This window comes from Strix uralensis, chromosome 17 (genome assembly GCF_047716275.1).
Source record: "Strix uralensis isolate ZFMK-TIS-50842 chromosome 17, bStrUra1, whole genome shotgun sequence".
In the NCBI taxonomy this organism is placed as follows: domain Eukaryota; kingdom Metazoa; phylum Chordata; class Aves; order Strigiformes; family Strigidae; genus Strix; species Strix uralensis.
The window spans coordinates 8,976,375-8,993,025 of NC_133988.1; the positions used below are offsets into that span (position 1 = coordinate 8,976,375).

Below are 16,651 nucleotides of genomic sequence, written 5' to 3' on the forward strand. Positions count from 1 at the left end.
AGGAGCAGAAGATTAATTTTAATAATTACCCTCTGCACAGCTGTTGCTTGCTTGAGTTGGTAACTCGCAAAGCTCCTTGATTTCATTACATTTGCCCAAAATAAAACTTCAGAGTTAGGACTTTAAATTGCAACACTGACATGACAAGAGAGAGCACCACATAACTCTTGTAACAATAGTAACTTTTTAAAAATTGTCAATCACTAGGTATTAAATATGAATGTGAATACCTGAAGTAAAGAACTAGTCATTAAGACAAAAAAAAAAAAAAGAGATCACATTCCAACTTGCTACTTATTCTAACAAAGTTTTGTTTTAAAAAAGGATTTTTTCTTCCATTGTTCTGATACAAAGCTACTGATGCACCAAAGACAGCCAACAGGCTTTGATGATCCTTGCCTTTGATGATCCCTCTGAGGGAATCCCCAGGACACAGAGCTGGTGTAGAACAGGATATGGGAAGATGCTGAGTGTTCCATGCTGCAGGGAAGAGGTTGCATTCCTGAGCACCGTTGGGTACAGAGAGCTGTGGATGGTTTAGGATTAATCATGCAGGTGGTGGGGAGGGCAGAATTACTTAGAACCCACCAGCTTCTGCTCCGTGGTGAAGTGGTGACCATAGCACATACTGCTGGCCCCATCCTCATGGCAGAAGCAAAGCATATTCAAGGAAACAGACCCTGAACCATAAGTGACTTTTAACAACTGCTGGCATTTTCATACAGTCCCATTCTTACACGAACCATTCACTTACTACTTTGTTCCTGCCAATCTCAACCCGATTCTGCTGGACCATCTCCTTAGTGAAAAAATAGGATTGCACATCTAACATGACCATTTTAGTATACTAAGGCAGCTACCTTGAAACAAGACAGTATCTCTCAAATATCTGTAGAGAAAGGATGAACACAAGAAACATCATTGCTCAAATGAGCCCATGCAGGTCAGATCTAACATACCTCTGTAGGATGAAGCAGTGTAAAGAGTCGCTGGTTAATGCATCAGTAACAAAACCCAAAGACTTTACCTGCCAGCAAAGATAACACTTGACCCTTCAAGACCCTGAATAATTTTGTAGAAACTCAGATCCTGCTGTGAACTTAAGAGCTATACAAGAAAGCTCAGCAAAGGCAAGTATCACAACAATTCAGATTCACATGATTAAATACAGTGATCAAGTCTGGAGAGCGAAAAGAGAAAGAAAAAAAACCCAAAACAACCCACACTGTAATTAAAGGAAAAGAATCCTGAAATATTTTACAAGGGAAGGTCTAAATATCAGCTCTGCCATTGCTTAACAGCATTAAAGGGTAGCAGTTTACCAAAACACATTGTCTGCAAGGGAGCAAAATAACTGATCAGGCAGCATAACGCAGAACTACCACAAGGCCTTTGACTACCCTGGCAGACAGAGATCCCCTCTCTGTGCGAGTGAGGATGGTCCTGCCCAGGTCGAGTCCCATCTCCCCTCCTTTTACAGGGGGCTTGGGGGCCAGAGAAGTGGTGCAGACTAGGCAAAGAGTGAAGAAGGCAAAAGAAAGTATCTTTCAGGGAGTTAAACGCACCCAAGTTTCTGAAGACAAATGAGTAAAATCAGCAACACACTTATACACAGAGAGAGTAAAGAAATCATCTGAGTTGGACCCATGGGGGCCAAATGTGATTTTTCAATTTCACACCAGCAGAACAGCTACATTGGAAAGGAAAGCCACTTGACACAGAAGAAGAACTAATGAGAGCTTCAGCAGATACAGTCCTCTGTGCTCAGGAGGCCAAGAACTCTTTACTCCTGGGACTGAAGAGATCTGGTAGTATGCCAGAGTTGCTGACTACAAGCATCTTGCCTTCCATCTGTTTGCAGCAAGGCAGCTGAGTTTTCAGGATGCCGTGGGTCTCGCTAATCACCTGTCTCAGGGAATTGATTAAAACACATTCTAGTATAGATAAAAACTGGGAGAGAGATTGTGGATTTATCATCTTCCTTGTGGCTTTATCATCTTCCTTGTGGCTTCAACACAGGCACGTTTGAGTAAACAGGTGAAGGATTTACAAATTTAATCCTCAACAATGTATACAAGTGTTACATTCATCACAGTTTGCAGCTGGTGTCTGCTTAGGATAAAAGACCAGAAAGGCTTGGGATTTCAAGTTGGGAACTTTGTGCCAAACACTGAAGAGGAAATCTAAAGGCTTTGCAGAATGAGGTCCTACTTTTGCCAGCCTCTGTTCCCCGAGAGGAGGACTCACAAGAGTATTCAAAACTGGACTGAATCCTCCACTGAGACAGATCTGAGTTATGGGCCATATAGTCAAAACACGAAAGTCCCCTTGACAGGAACCACCTAAAAGCTGCTAATGGATGAGCTGACTCAGGTTGCCACCTGCCACATAAAACTCAGCCATACATTAGTCTTCCGCTATCAGAAGATCACCAAACTGAGATCAAATTCACGCTAGGGAAGAGCCTCAGGAAAAAAACCACACAAATCTTTTCCAATCTGACTGCATTTTTTCCTTCACCCAGTTCTGCCCAGGCACGTCCATACACTCCTGCCCCAAACTAGACAACATCCCCATGTTGCCTACATCCTGGTATTACACTTACTGGTCATTAAACCCAAGAGGCCTATCTACAGTGACAGGTATCTCCCCAGCCTTAAGCTGCCTGCACAGGAGCTGCTGTGAGACCACACTTGAGATAGGTGAAGTTAGGCCAGAAGTGCTGTCTGAAAGCTCAGCTACAAATATAAGCCTTTATATTCTAGACTGAAAAACGACACCAGAAGTAGAATGTGACTAACACATATGTGATACCAATATTCTCGCACTGTCTATACATAACAGAAGCAAGAGAGACCTAGTGTTCCAGTTTAAAACTTAATCTAAAATCTGTCTCATTTCCTGGTAGTAATAATTTGGACCATGAAGTGACCACCAAATATAGTCTCAGTGCCTTAGATCAGGCTTCTGCCATAGAAAATTTAACAGCAGAAAACTGTTTTGGTTTTGATTTTGTCATCATTAAACATTCATCGCCTGTCTACTCTGGAATAGTAACACTGGCAATAGCTGCTCCAGAGTTGTTAGGGAAAAAGAAGTCCTATGAATGCTAGTACAAGCGCAGACTAATGATCCACTCTGGAAAGAAATTACCGCAGGGAAGAAATGAGGAATTGAACAGAAGGTAAGAAGATAATTTAAAATAATAAGATAATTTATGACTTGCCATTTTTCCCTGCTCATTTGTATTAACTTCAAATTTAATGATTAAAAAAATACTCAAATAACAGTAGGGATGTTTTTATGAATGAAAAATATTTAGTATTTCCTGCTTCTCTTTCAAAAAGGACTGTATATAAAACACCTAGCAACACTGTAAGACTACATGTTTTTAAAGACTATAATAGAACCCCTCCTCATTTAATAAAGACAACCTACCAAATGAAGGAAAAAAGGGCATAAACCCAATTGAAGATGTGTAAATACCTTCACAAGTAAATCTGAGTAATATTAAATCAGTATTATACACCCCAAATGCCTTTCACCCCAATTTATTATGCAATCTGACATAAACCAAACCAGAGCACATGCGGAGGAAAAAAAACATTCAGTGCCAGGTACTCTTCTTGCAGAAAATAATGTATCTTACAGCAGAGACTCAGTATTAAAAAAAAAAACAAAACAAGAAACAAACCCAGTCACAAACACTGAAGGGCCAACAGAGGGAATATTTGCCCTTGTGCACTTACCTGGATTTGTAGATGTTTGTGAGGAGGCACATTTTTTCCCAATTTAAAATGAAATATAAATAGCTTAAAATGAGGCTGGTGATGGCAGAAGGAAAGCACAATAGATACTTATCTCTGTGATCAAATGAAGCAGGCAAGGGTTGGAAAGAACAGTTTGTACTTGTAATTCCCTTGACTAGGATCCCCTCCAGACACAGCTGGGTTGCCTCCTTATCACATAGGGGGTGAGACTCACTACCACAGATTCAGATGAGAAACCTCCATTAAGTCCTCTCAGACAGAACAGCATCAAAACTAGGAACCAACAGTGAGGATCCTTATTCTACCTTTAAACTATGAACAAATGAGGGCAGCACTTACTGGGAAGAAAATGAGAGAATAACTTAAGTTTCCACAGCAAGTTAGCCAACAGAAGAGTTCCGTTCACAGCACGATGAAGATGCCCAAGCTGAAAGTCAGCACGATGTAGAAAAGCTTCTAACAGTGTTGTTATACCTACTCTACACGTAGAAACTTCTTGAAATCAAAAGCACCATCAATTTATCACATTCATTTAATCATTTTCATAAGGAATAAGTTAGTTTAAAAAAAAACCTAGAAAGGAATAATCAAGTAGTAATTACCCTCGTCTTGTACAAAGCACTATTTGTAGTCTTTAGTTTCTTGTAGATCAGTAGCGTATCTGAAATGCAGGTTTATTGAATTGTTCAAGTATTTCTTTGAAATGTCAAAAAGTAACTACTTATGAAGAGGCCCTCATACAATCTTACGTTCTCACCAACTAAAGTTTGCTGCCACAGTCAGGCTAATTATTTGTCAAAGCCTCTTGATCATATTAAATATGGAAAAAACCTCACAACAAAAGAAACTTAAAAATTGTGAATTGGTCCTATCCAAACTGCAAGGAACAATAAATCAAAGGGTTGTTTAATAAACAAGACACTTTAAAAATGCAAATGGGTAGGTTCTAAGAATACATTTAATTATTCATTCTGCATACAGTTTGAAAAATATTAATAAAAATTTAAAAGCACTGCTGCCTGTTTTTAACAAGAACTGTAAACTTGCTTAGATGCAGGGGAACACAATTAAAGTTCGATAGATTGGTCAGTATTTTGGCACCCACTGGCTGCAGGTATTCCCTTTAGTCCCATAAAATATGTTTGTGGTTCCAATGGTTGGTAAGCTTGCAAGATCAAAGATGTCACAAGGGACTTAAAGGGGGTTCTGGGAGATATGCCTTGATACCTTTTCTTTTGGGTTTTTTTGGTTTATTTTTTTTTAAATATAGATGACAATTTGCAGGTGCTTGATACCATTTTAACTTTAAAATGATGAAGGAAGATAGAGGTATGAAAGTATGAATGAGACCACGAACGATGTAACATCTCCAAGTAGGAGCACTCCAAGACAAGAGAGTGAAAAGGCCTACCCAAATCCCACCACCAACCACTGCTGATGGAGTCTTTGGTTAGAAGTGTTAAGTCTAAAGACCATCTACACTCACAGAGGCAGGTGGGTTCCAGACTCCCTTTACAGCTCTGGAAACGAAGTTAAAAGGAAAATAATGAGAACTAAATCTATATCAAAACATGCAACATGAGAATGAGGCTTCATGCAGGCGTACACAGAAGTTTGCACATTGATTGGAAAACAAAGTATACAAGTTTTTCATGTTCATACTCAGAAGATGACTTTTAGCTGAGTAATAAGACTCTCTTCCCAAGCTTTTTTTTTTTTTCTTCTCCAAATGCAAGAGCCGATAGCTGCGAGCCCATCATAAACAACTAATACCAGAAAATAGGGCATAAAATAGAACATCCCTTGGAAGGGGGACTGAATCAGAAGTAATTGTGACTGGTCACTTTAGTTATATTAAGTGCAACACAGATGCTCTTACCTCCCCTTTACATAGGCAGATGACAGAACCACAATCCTGTTTTACAAATGTTTAAGCACTTCAGTGAGGTTCAGCACAACCTGATCAGGTAGCTGAGGGTGTGCACTTAGCACACGATCAGGAGCTGAGGCTGTCAAACATCTCACAAGACAGCTTTTATGTAACAAGGCATCCCTTCACCACCAGGTATCAGCTTGTCTGCAACCCCAAACAGCTGTTCAAAATTTCTGTTTGGCAGATGTGCACATAACCAGACCTGTCAGAAGTCTCATAGATTACAAATCCCTCTTTTCACCTTGCTAGTGTGGGATGGCTCTGGGACAAACACAGTGCAGTCACAACTTTTTTTAAGAAAAGGAAAAAAGGTAACTTAGCCCTCTTCTAGAAGACCGTCTCTTTCTTTCTAAATTCAACCTAAACTAAGCAGCCCATAAACACATTGAAAAGGTTCTTGAGCACTACACTCACTCCCTTCTCTACTTCATGTGCGTTTTGCAGTCATTTATGGGCTAATGAAATGATGGGTTCTACCTGTTTTTCTGTCAAGTAATTCCAGAACTTACAGGAGCATTAGGAGTTCAAATGTACACGTTTAAAATAAGTACAACAGCTGCAGACTAGCACTGTAAAAAACAAATCCATTTTACCTTCCTTTGTGAGGTCTTCCTCTCTCTGGCACACCTGCAGATGTCCTCCGGTTCACAGTGGAGTAATCAGGATCCAGTTCATATCCTTCATCATCTACTCCAAGGCTGCGGTTATCATCTTCCAGTCCATAGGGCTCTGGCTGGAAGCGTTCTGGCTGGGAGCGGTTCAAGTCAACGTTGCTACCCACTGGCACCTGAGGCTGGGCAACAGGACCGTAGTTATCCCTTCTGCTTGGCAAAGTGAAACTACCATCATCTGGCCTGTAACTGCTTCCTGGCCCGTAGGCATAGCGAGGACGGTAGTTGACACCACGAGACAAGCTGCCGTAGTTATCAGATAGATCTCCGTAACCATCATGACCGATATAAGGGCGATACTGGCCTTCGTGGCTTTCAGGGTAAGAATCGTTGTAGCTGTTGTAAGATCTGGTTAACGTGGATGATGCTTGTGGTGTGATGTACCGCTCCCCATTCTTCATGTACCTTCTGTCTATTGAATCTGTGTAGCTGCCCATCGGAGACGAGCCATCCATTGATGGCAGGCCATCAGGCCCAAGTGGCACCTGACGCACTGTTCTGGTGGTGACTGTTTTGACCATTTTGGTAACCTGTGAAGAAATAGCAGCAAATATGTTAATTTTCTCCTTGCCACACAATGTGATGGGACAAACGGGGAGCCAGAAGGGTAAAATGGGGATTGAGCATCACAGAGCATACTACAGCGACACACCTGTTGAATGGAAGCACTGGTGTACTCATGAGTTTCACCTATTAGGTTTAGGATTTAATAGTGGGAAAATATTTCTATAAAAAGCTGAAAAGACAGGTCATGGAACCAGAGTTAAGTGCACTCTGGGGCTGTTAGTACCAAATCAAAAACACTGCAGCCACGTGACAGGGCGTGGAAGCAGTGCAAAGTCATCACACCAGTTAAAATTTACCCAAAATGTTTTCAGGAGCATCTTTTCTAGAGCAGACTTTACGATGCTGAGGAGTCACAGCCTGTCCTCCCACAATTATCATAAACACCACATCACATTCTCTAGTTTGACAAAAATACAGTTATATGCTCCTGCCTGATCTGGATCAAATTTCTATCACTGTATAACTTGATGGAGCTCAAATTTAGCAGTAACATTTAGGAAACCATGATCTCAAACAGAAATGTTTTGGGCTTCAAGCTTTTAGACAGCACAACTACTTTATCTTTTAAGATATGCTTAAATCCAACCATCACCATACAAGCCCAACAGGTAGTTGCTGTCATTCCATTACTTTGGTGACTAACAAATTTGCAATAATGAACACTGATGCCACACAGCTTTTGCAACTGCAACTACCCTAAACACACAGGGCTAGACAAGCTTGTTTAAAACATTAAAGAAAAATCTGTACACAAATACATCTTTGTCTTTTCTTCCTATAAATCACATTTCATTTCAACACAGACAGAATTAGACTATTTTACGTAACTGACAAAAACTGGAAATGGTAGTGTCCAGAGGGCACTTGGGTTCAGGGTTTCTTGCTAAAGGGTAAGAACAAAGACTCCTCATGAGATTCCAAGAATGTTCTGCCTTCATGGGAAAGGTCTGGTAATCTGTGTAAGACAGTGCCGGACAAAAGCCACTACTATTTACAAACTAGCAAAGGACCTTCTGTTTCGGTTGGTATCTGGGGTCCGTCAACTTCTGTCCTGTCTTCCAGAGTGACTGGCAAAAGCTCTTTAGGGGAGAATACAAAGTCCAGCAGAAGCCAATCTATCCTTGGTTATCCTAACCCTAATAAAGTTACTTCAACCTATAAAAAGTTACCCTAAACCCTAGTAAATGCTGACTTTCAGCCCTTTGTAAAAAAACCCAACTGAGCAACAAAACAACACGCCCACAAAGATGAGAGGGAGAATCAATCCTCCAGAGAATATCACACATAGTGAGGGGAGCATCACAAAACAAAACTGTTAAGAGATATTTTGGGTTTCCAAAGTATTAGAGAGCTATATAAGCATCAGTAAATGACACTTCTCTTCATGAAAGCCACAGAAAGAATGCATACATCAAGACAAACAGTAACTATAACATGTATTCCTGGACCACTTAGTGGCTCTGAAGTCCAAATAGATATTTTGACCTATAGCCTCCGATTTAAACATTTAGATTGGCACCAGATTAGCCAAGCTGCTGCTAAAACAAAATAATTAGAGTTTATCTCTTGAAGCACTCCAGACATGTCTTCTAGCCAGATGTTTTCACACAGAAACCCCAAAGAGAAAAAATCCACCCAAACAGCATTTCTTTTTCTAGAGACATCTGTGAGCAAATGATACTTCAGCCTAATGAAGTAATGAAATCCTGCAAGACTGAATGCAGCACAAATGGCTCTCCAACAACAGCATAATTAAACAGCATCATGATGCTGAATAAAGCATAGCCAGGTACCAACATCACCTTAGTATTTAATTTGGACCAGAGCTGAAAGAATTTTCCTCTTCAACCCAAAGGGATTTCCTTAGCAAGTGAACATCAGGAAAGATGCTAGTTTCCATGCCTCTAAATGTGGTTTTGTGTTTTTTGTGGTTTTTTTTTTTGTTTGTTTTTTTGTTTTTTTTTTGTTTTTTTTTTTAAAAGCACACATTTTAGTAACTAAAGGAAACTTGAAACTAAACATTTATTTCATGACATAGAATCCAGCAGCAGTTTTTGCTTATTACCTGTGCACAGTACTTCTACTCTCCACTCAGTTATCAGCATGACTACTATCATGGCATTTAGAGAAGAAAAAGAGCTGGCATAGCTTACAGTAGCTCTTTGTAAAGTGGATATACACAAGGCAACACAGTTCAGTATTCTCCTACCGAAGTTTGAAACAATAGTTTTATTCAAAGTAGTATGCTCATAAGTGATCTTCTAAGAGCAGAAAAAGCAACATTTCTCAGGCCTGAAATATGCAAGTCTTGCAAAGCCATGACAAAAGTGGATGCAAAGTGCTGGGCCTTTGCGTTCCTGAATTTGGGAACCAGTAATGGGAATAACAGGAAGTAAGGTAGCATGTCAACGATTTGATGAATCAGAAATTGATACTTTTGTCCAGGAAGAAACAAAGAGGCAGCTTTCCAGATGCCAAGAAGAGCACTCACGTAACCGCATGAACCCCTTTCTTTCAGCACTATTCAACACGGTCCGGTATTTTAACTCTGAGTTTTGCTTTTCAAGACATATATTGCCATGCATGGTTTGTCATGTTAATTTTTCATGAAGTTGTCAAGACCAGACAGTGCAAGATACCTAATATACCATGTCTGGCTGCAGCAATAGCAGGAAAGGAGGAACAAAGCTTTGACCTGCAGGATTCTCAGACAAAGGCTTTGCAGAGGAGGTATTGTTGGTGTATGTCTTCACCCTGCACTCCTACTGCCAATGCTGGACTCTTGCTCATTTTTGACTGCTTTAATTTTGTTTTGAGAATCATTGTCATCATCAAATAGGATGAAGGAACACAACACAGAAATGTTACAGCAAGGACAATCGTTTACCAATATTCAATACGTGTACATAAAAAAGACAAAGCAGAATTTCAGAACACTCTGAAAATCAACTCCTAGACGATTTGTGATCTACCAGTCACGCTTAATGAGTTTTTTCACCATGCTCTGGTACTCTACAGAGTATTTACAGACAATTTTTTTTTAATAAGACCACAGAATGCAGGAGATAAATTTGCGACTTTTTCCCCATTTGCCTTATTTTCCTGTCTTTGAGACTAGCATAGACAAGTTTTCAATGGCTGCGGCTAGTCAAAAAGACACACAGCATCAGTCAGCACGTGTAAGAACAAGTTTACAATGGTAGCACAGCTTCACCTCTATTATTTTCTGAATGCTGCCACTATTAACGAGTGGAAGGAATCAGAACAATTAAAACCCCCTTGTCAGACACATAAAAAGGAACACTTCACTCAAGCATGAAAGTACACATTTCTCATAGCATAAAAGCATTCAGTAATGCTAAAGGTGTTACGGTGGGGCAATCAAACCAAGTCTTTTTATATTTTGAGAGAGAGGGAGTATTTCCACTCATGCCTCATTTGTCAGGGGTAGGCACTGAGATAGAAGATTTATCATGTGATAAACAGACTTTGTTGCCTACAGGACAATAAAGGGAAGTTTTTTGGAAGCAATTAGCCAGCACAGAGAGGAAGGTCCATTTATCAGGTTTCCAAGCAGAAAAACCAAACCTAACATCCAATCATCTTTATTTCGGGAAATCCAGCTCAAGGAAATACTTAATTTATATTTCTTATAAGAACACAGGCAGTCTTGAGCAGCTGAGAGCATAGTAATATTCTCTCCCAACATTTCTGTGGTTTCCCTAACACTGATGCATTAGCCAGAGCGAACAAAACTCTTCCAAATGGGAGTCCCAGCAGACTGTCTTATCTGAGACACACCTGATCCTCCACATGCATCCAGTCTTGAGAAAGATTTATTAGCATGAACACCTCACTACAAATACGCTCTAATGAAAAATTTAGAGATACAAGTTACTTTGAGAAAGTGTAATTTGACTTCCTCTGTTTACTTTCCATCTCTAAAGAAAATCTGTTTAAAGAGGTTTTTTCAGCCTGATTACAAATCAAAGGTGTTCAATTGTTTCAATGCTACAATCTCAGAGTACCAGAATAAAGCTTCAGGTAATATATTTTCACTACTTCTATTTCTGGAAATACATTTGTCAACAGACCATAAAGGAAATTTTCACATATTTGAAACCGCTTCTGTATTTTTCTGTCCCTCATCCTTCTATTTGTCTTGAAGGATCGGAGAACAGACATGAAAATCTCCAACGACTGGTCTCACTGGATGCATGTGCAGATGGTACAAGTAGATCCCTCAAAGTGCACAGTGCTCAGACACAAGAGGTGGAAAGACAGTACTGAGACAAGTGGGCTATCACGGTCAAATGCAGTCCCCTTATCAGTACCTAAAATTTTGCCTTCCATTTTGTTATTGAGGTTGGTTTTGTTTTGCCCTTTTTTTTTTTGATAAATTAAGTACATTATAAAAGCTGACAGGGTTAAAAATTTTGTTGAAACCATGTCATAAAACAAAAAACAGATGAGAAGGAATGCATGGGGATAAAAGCATTCTGACATTTCTGAGAGCTTATTTTTGAGCTACGGACTGTAAAAATTAATCAGGCCAAGCAGGCTGAAGCTATTACCTTTCTATTAAATGCTGTGTAAGAACTCGCCCTGTGGGTTTTCAAAACAACAGCTCAAATTTCTCCCCTTCAATTTCAAGCTTAACATTTCACATTTTGAAAGGGCCCTCAACTTCAGCTGAAATCCATTCCTGCTCTATTACCTAATTCCCTTGAATTTTCTGCAGAGTTTCAAAGAACTGCATCTTGGGGTACCTGGCACCACCACAGCTGAAGAGTTTCAGTCACAAGCACTTTGCCATCACTGGTGCTAGGAAGTGGGAGCAACAGTGACTCACTGTTGGGAAAGATCTGGCCTTGCTGAGTATTAGAAAGCACAAGGCAAATGGATAGAATTCAAATTAAACAACTTTGTATATAGATTGATTTCACAGTTTGTTATCATAAAACATAATTTTCAATGAATAAAAGTGACCTAAATCTCTCCAATCTTTTAGCATTTCAAAAGATAAAAATAAAAGGTGCCTGAAGAAAGAAAAAAGCACACACATCTAATTTGCTTTACTGAGTTCTCTTGAGCCACTTACAAACAGACCCCCTTTAACACATGGCAGCATTCCAGCTGACAGGCAAGAAGTGGTAGTCTCTCCCCAAGGTGACTTTCACTGTTTTAGCATGATAGGTATTTGGCTTCCAAAGAGATTATAGAAGTTGAAATGAAGTATTATCTGCTACATCTTTTGTGCAGTGAATGTTATGTAGGGACTTAGCATAGTACTAAGAGAATAACAGTTTGGGGAAAATTACTCAGAGATATCTCATTTTGAAAAAGCAGATGTTCTCTATTTAAAATACGTCAAATATTAAATTCTATTATGCCTTCTTCCTGCTTCACTGCTACCACTATCTTCAAAGAGGTGAGGAAGAGCATAGCAAAACTGTCAATGCTTCTAGATTAAGGTTGTTTACTTAATACACTATTGAAGAGAATAACCTCTATAAATTATGGTTTTGAAACAATGGGGGAAGGGGGAATAAAGGAACAGCAGCACAGGAGCATTCACATTTACAGCTTTTGCTATGCTTCATTTCAACAGGAGGAATTTCAGAGGCATCACTCTCCAGCAAGCTAAAGATTCACATAATTTAGCAAAAATAAATGGGTATTTTCTTTTGAAGAATCCAAAAATGCATACTAAATGGCATTAGGTTGATTAATCCCCATATAAGCTATCTAGCAAAGAAAGCATATATTTAGAAAACATCTCTGGTCTCTTTGGCTCTTAAAAAAAAGATGACCTGTGTTATTTACTCTGTCAGAGGAAGCATCTTGTGCAGCCACTTTCTTTGCAATGCAAATATGCTGGAGATCATGACTGGCACTGTCCAGTACACCCTTCTAGTTGCAGAGGTAATAAAAATAGGTTCTAAACCCTTCCTCGGAGAAGCCTAGAGCAAGCACTGCTATGTAGAGCATAAAAACCTTTATTTGTATGTTGTGCTAACTAACTTAACTGATTGCTCAAAGTAAAATAAAAGCTGAGCATAAACCTAAGCCCCCCAGCATTTAATGAACACAGTGTGACTATCTCAACTTTAAACATCACCCTTATTAAATAATAGATTAGATATTACTGGACATAGATGTGAGGATTCCCACGACAGGAAATGTTACTCCTTTACAAGGATAAGAAGTACCTGCACACTAAAAGCAAGGACAGATTCATGTGTGGTTTTTTTGTTTGTTAGTTTAGGGGTTTCTTTGGGGCTGGGGGGAGTGGTGGTGGGTTTTTTTTTTTACTTTTTTTCTATTTTCCTTTTTTTTTTTTTTAAATCTGGGAGGAAACAGGGAAAGACACATAGCAGTAGTTTCTGGGCTCAAAGATCCTACTAGTGCACAGTGCATGCCCTCTCATCACAGAGAAATTATTTCCTTCACCATACTCATCTGAGCAGCAAGGTCAGAATTTTGCCACTGCACAGAGGTACCAGGAAACTTGATTTTCTGTGTGAGGCTCTCACATAATAGTATGACCTATGAAAGCACTATGATGATACCTATTAGAAGTGATAGTAAGTCGATGCCAATTAACTCCATGACAGTTAACTGATGCCGCTAAACCCCAGTGACAACAGTTTTCATTTTCACATTCCCTACCAAAACAAAAAGCAAGTTGAAGACCAATATGATTAAAAAAAATAAATAATCTGACCTCAGATTAATATCTGAGACCTGTTAAATCTATGCCATATTATCACAGCAAGGAAAAGTCAAAACAAAAGCATTTCAGAGACAAAAATCTACCTCAGCAAAGTCACAGCACCTCTTATGACAGAGCTCAGGCTAAGCCAACTCCATCTGTGTTTTGACATTTCAGAATCACTTTTTTCAACAACTGGATTTTTGAAAAAATTTTTTTTTAAGAGTTGATCTTTTTAGCAATTAAATACTAGGAAACACCTCTGGACAATATGTATGTTGAAGTTAGTGGCATTATTTGGAAAAATATAAATGCAGAGCAAGACAGCTAAGTACCCTCCCCCCATTCTGGACACACTTCAGTGCCCGGAATAAACTACAGTAACTGAAGAAAGCCTGGCTCTTTGAACAGTAGCTCTAGGGTTGCTGCTTTTTCAGTTTTCTTTTCCCATATGCAGATACAATGCCTGTTTTGGAGCTGCCACTGTACTTTTCTGTGAGGAGATGGAAAAATAGCAAGTATAGCACACATAGGAGAAAATTGCACCTTTTAATGCTATGACAAACGTGTAGCTTTATCAGTGGCATGACCATTTCAGACAAACTATTTCATTCCACGTGGTCCCATTATCTATGGACCACTGCATGGCCTCTCCTATTTTTACCATCATAGCTATCATTTTATTCCCTTGCATAGCTGCACTTAGTCTCCTAAAACTATGCGCTGCCATTAGTGCATATAAAAAGGTGTCCATCACCACCGTAATTTTATCACTTCCTTCCTGTAAATAACAGTTGTTGTTGCTGCCACTAGAAAGAAAACAGCATTTCTTTCAAACAAGTCACAGACTAAATACGTTAGATTATTTGAAGAGCTAATCAAAATGTGGGTTATTTTGTCTGTTTTATTTTTAAGACCTTCATCTCCTTCCAACAATGAGAAAATAGACCAGTTATATTTATCTTCTAACTAACTGCAACAAATATTAAACCAGATACTTGGTTTATAGTAATGTGTGCAGGCCCACTGACCTCAGGAAATCAACATTCATTTACTCCAACCTGAGGATCTGATGTCATGAATAGATACTTTGGAGGACTGCAATTCTGGAATGCCAGTAAAAATAAACACTGATTTATGCAGTGACCTCTGTTCAACTCCTTTTAACTCAGAAAGCCATTGGGCAGTCTCTTTTTTTAAAATCAGTGCTGTTTAGTTTTTAGAAAGGGAATCACACCCTTAATCTTTCACAAGACCAAAACCTAACAAAGATTTCAGTTCAACTTCCAAGACCCAAACGACAAAGCAACATTAATGTTCCAGTGGTCCCAGAAAGCATGCAAGGCAGCCATGAACATACAGCACCTGCTCAACAGAGATTGCAAAATTATCTTACACAAGGGAACAAAAAGACCTCGGGAGAATTAGAACATATGCAACACCTGTAATGCAGCCCAACCTGAGGTACAGGTCACTTGAGAAGATACCCAGCTTTCCCCATGAATCAGGAGTAAAATTCCATTCACAAGATTATCGAAGAACTGAAATCCTATAGTGTTATTTAAATAGGATGTTTCTTGTTCTAAAGGACAAATGCATAATCACATATTGTTATTATAGCTCATAACTAATTTGAAGACATATTTCCAAGCACATTTTCCTCAGCTGCAAAACTAATTTATTGCAAGCCCTACCAACTCATCTAATTCTCCTATCACTGTATGTGTTTGCCAGGGCAATGTAAAGTGAATCTTAAAAGAATAAACAGTCTGGGAAGGGGTTCTAGTGTTTTTGTTTGGTTAACCTGGATAATTTCTACTGTTCAGGTCACAGCTCCACGAACTGCTGTATCGGCACAGCTGATAGGGATCAAACTAGACATAGAGGTGAAACTGAAAAAGCCCTGAACTCAGCTTTGCTGGCAAACAGAACATTCAAAATCACCAAGGATCACAACAGAATGACTGTCATCCCTCATGCTACTCCCTGCTATTTTTATTTTGTGATTAGGTGGTATTTTGCCATTTTCCTCATTGGTTATTAACCTCTCACCTTGGTTTCAGTTCTCCTTGTGGTTCCATCTTCGGAAGTGACAATAGACACGTGGGAAGTGGGAGTGCCTGGGTCTTCCTCCACAGTAACTGTCTCTTCCACCATTTCTTGAGGCTCTTGCATCATTGCTATTGATGTCTGGTTACTGGGGCTTTGTTCCTAAAGAAGCAGGTAAAAGAAATAACTTTTCAATTCTACCGTCATGGTATAGCTCTTCTATTGATTTCAGCTTTCTCAATTGAAAAACACATTTTACCCAACAACTTCCAAGTAGAGATTCAGAGAAAGAAGTATTTACTGTCTCAAAAAAGCATGCTGCAACTATGCTGGTATGACTGGGCTCAGCCCAGTAAATGGAAATCATGTGAAGCATTTATCAAGGACTTCATATTTATAGGCAATGTACTACAGACTAACAGACTACTACCTTGTATTTAAACCTGCTTTAAGTTTTCTTTTCAATGCCCAGCGTAGGAGGAGGATTTTTGTCTGTAAAAACATTCATTCAGTTCCACAGTGAACAGGACCATTGGCTTTCAGAGCAGTTAATCTTACACACCATTAAAAGTTTATTTCCATTTGATAAAATACACTTAGTCGCAGGCTACAGAAAGGTATAAAACATCAAGACCTACTATTAAATTGACACCTTTCTCAAACTGTCCAAAGCAATGATAATTTAGAAAAACAGATAGCTAGAGACTAATAGCTGAATTACGTGAAATGCTACTCTTCTGACATCTTCCCTTCGCTAAGTCCGTAACGTCTAACTGCCTATAAGCTTATTTAAAATTTGTAACAGATAGAAAACATAAAGAAACACTAAACAGAAAGAAAGTAGATCAAAGCCCAGTTCTTGCAGGGATATGGCCCAAAGAGAATGCTTCTGCTTCTCTCCAGCACTAATGTCTGAACTTTCCTTTTTCTTATGCAATTGTGTGTC

At 39.2% G+C, this 16,651-nt stretch overlaps 1 protein-coding gene across 14 annotated transcripts in view; it reads right to left on the minus strand.

The window, feature by feature from the left end:
• ARVCF (ARVCF delta catenin family member) overlaps positions 1-16,651 on the minus strand; it is a 291,281-nt gene that overhangs the window by 80,552 nt on the left and 194,078 nt on the right. For all 14 annotated transcript variants that reach the window (XM_074887416.1, XM_074887415.1, XM_074887413.1 and 11 more), the window contains 2 exons: positions 15,709-15,867; positions 6,297-6,904 (listed from right to left, as the gene is read on the minus strand). In XM_074887416.1, coding sequence (XP_074743517.1) covers positions 6,297-6,904; positions 15,709-15,867 — 767 coding nt within the window. The remainder of the gene's footprint in view (positions 1-6,296; positions 6,905-15,708; positions 15,868-16,651) is intronic.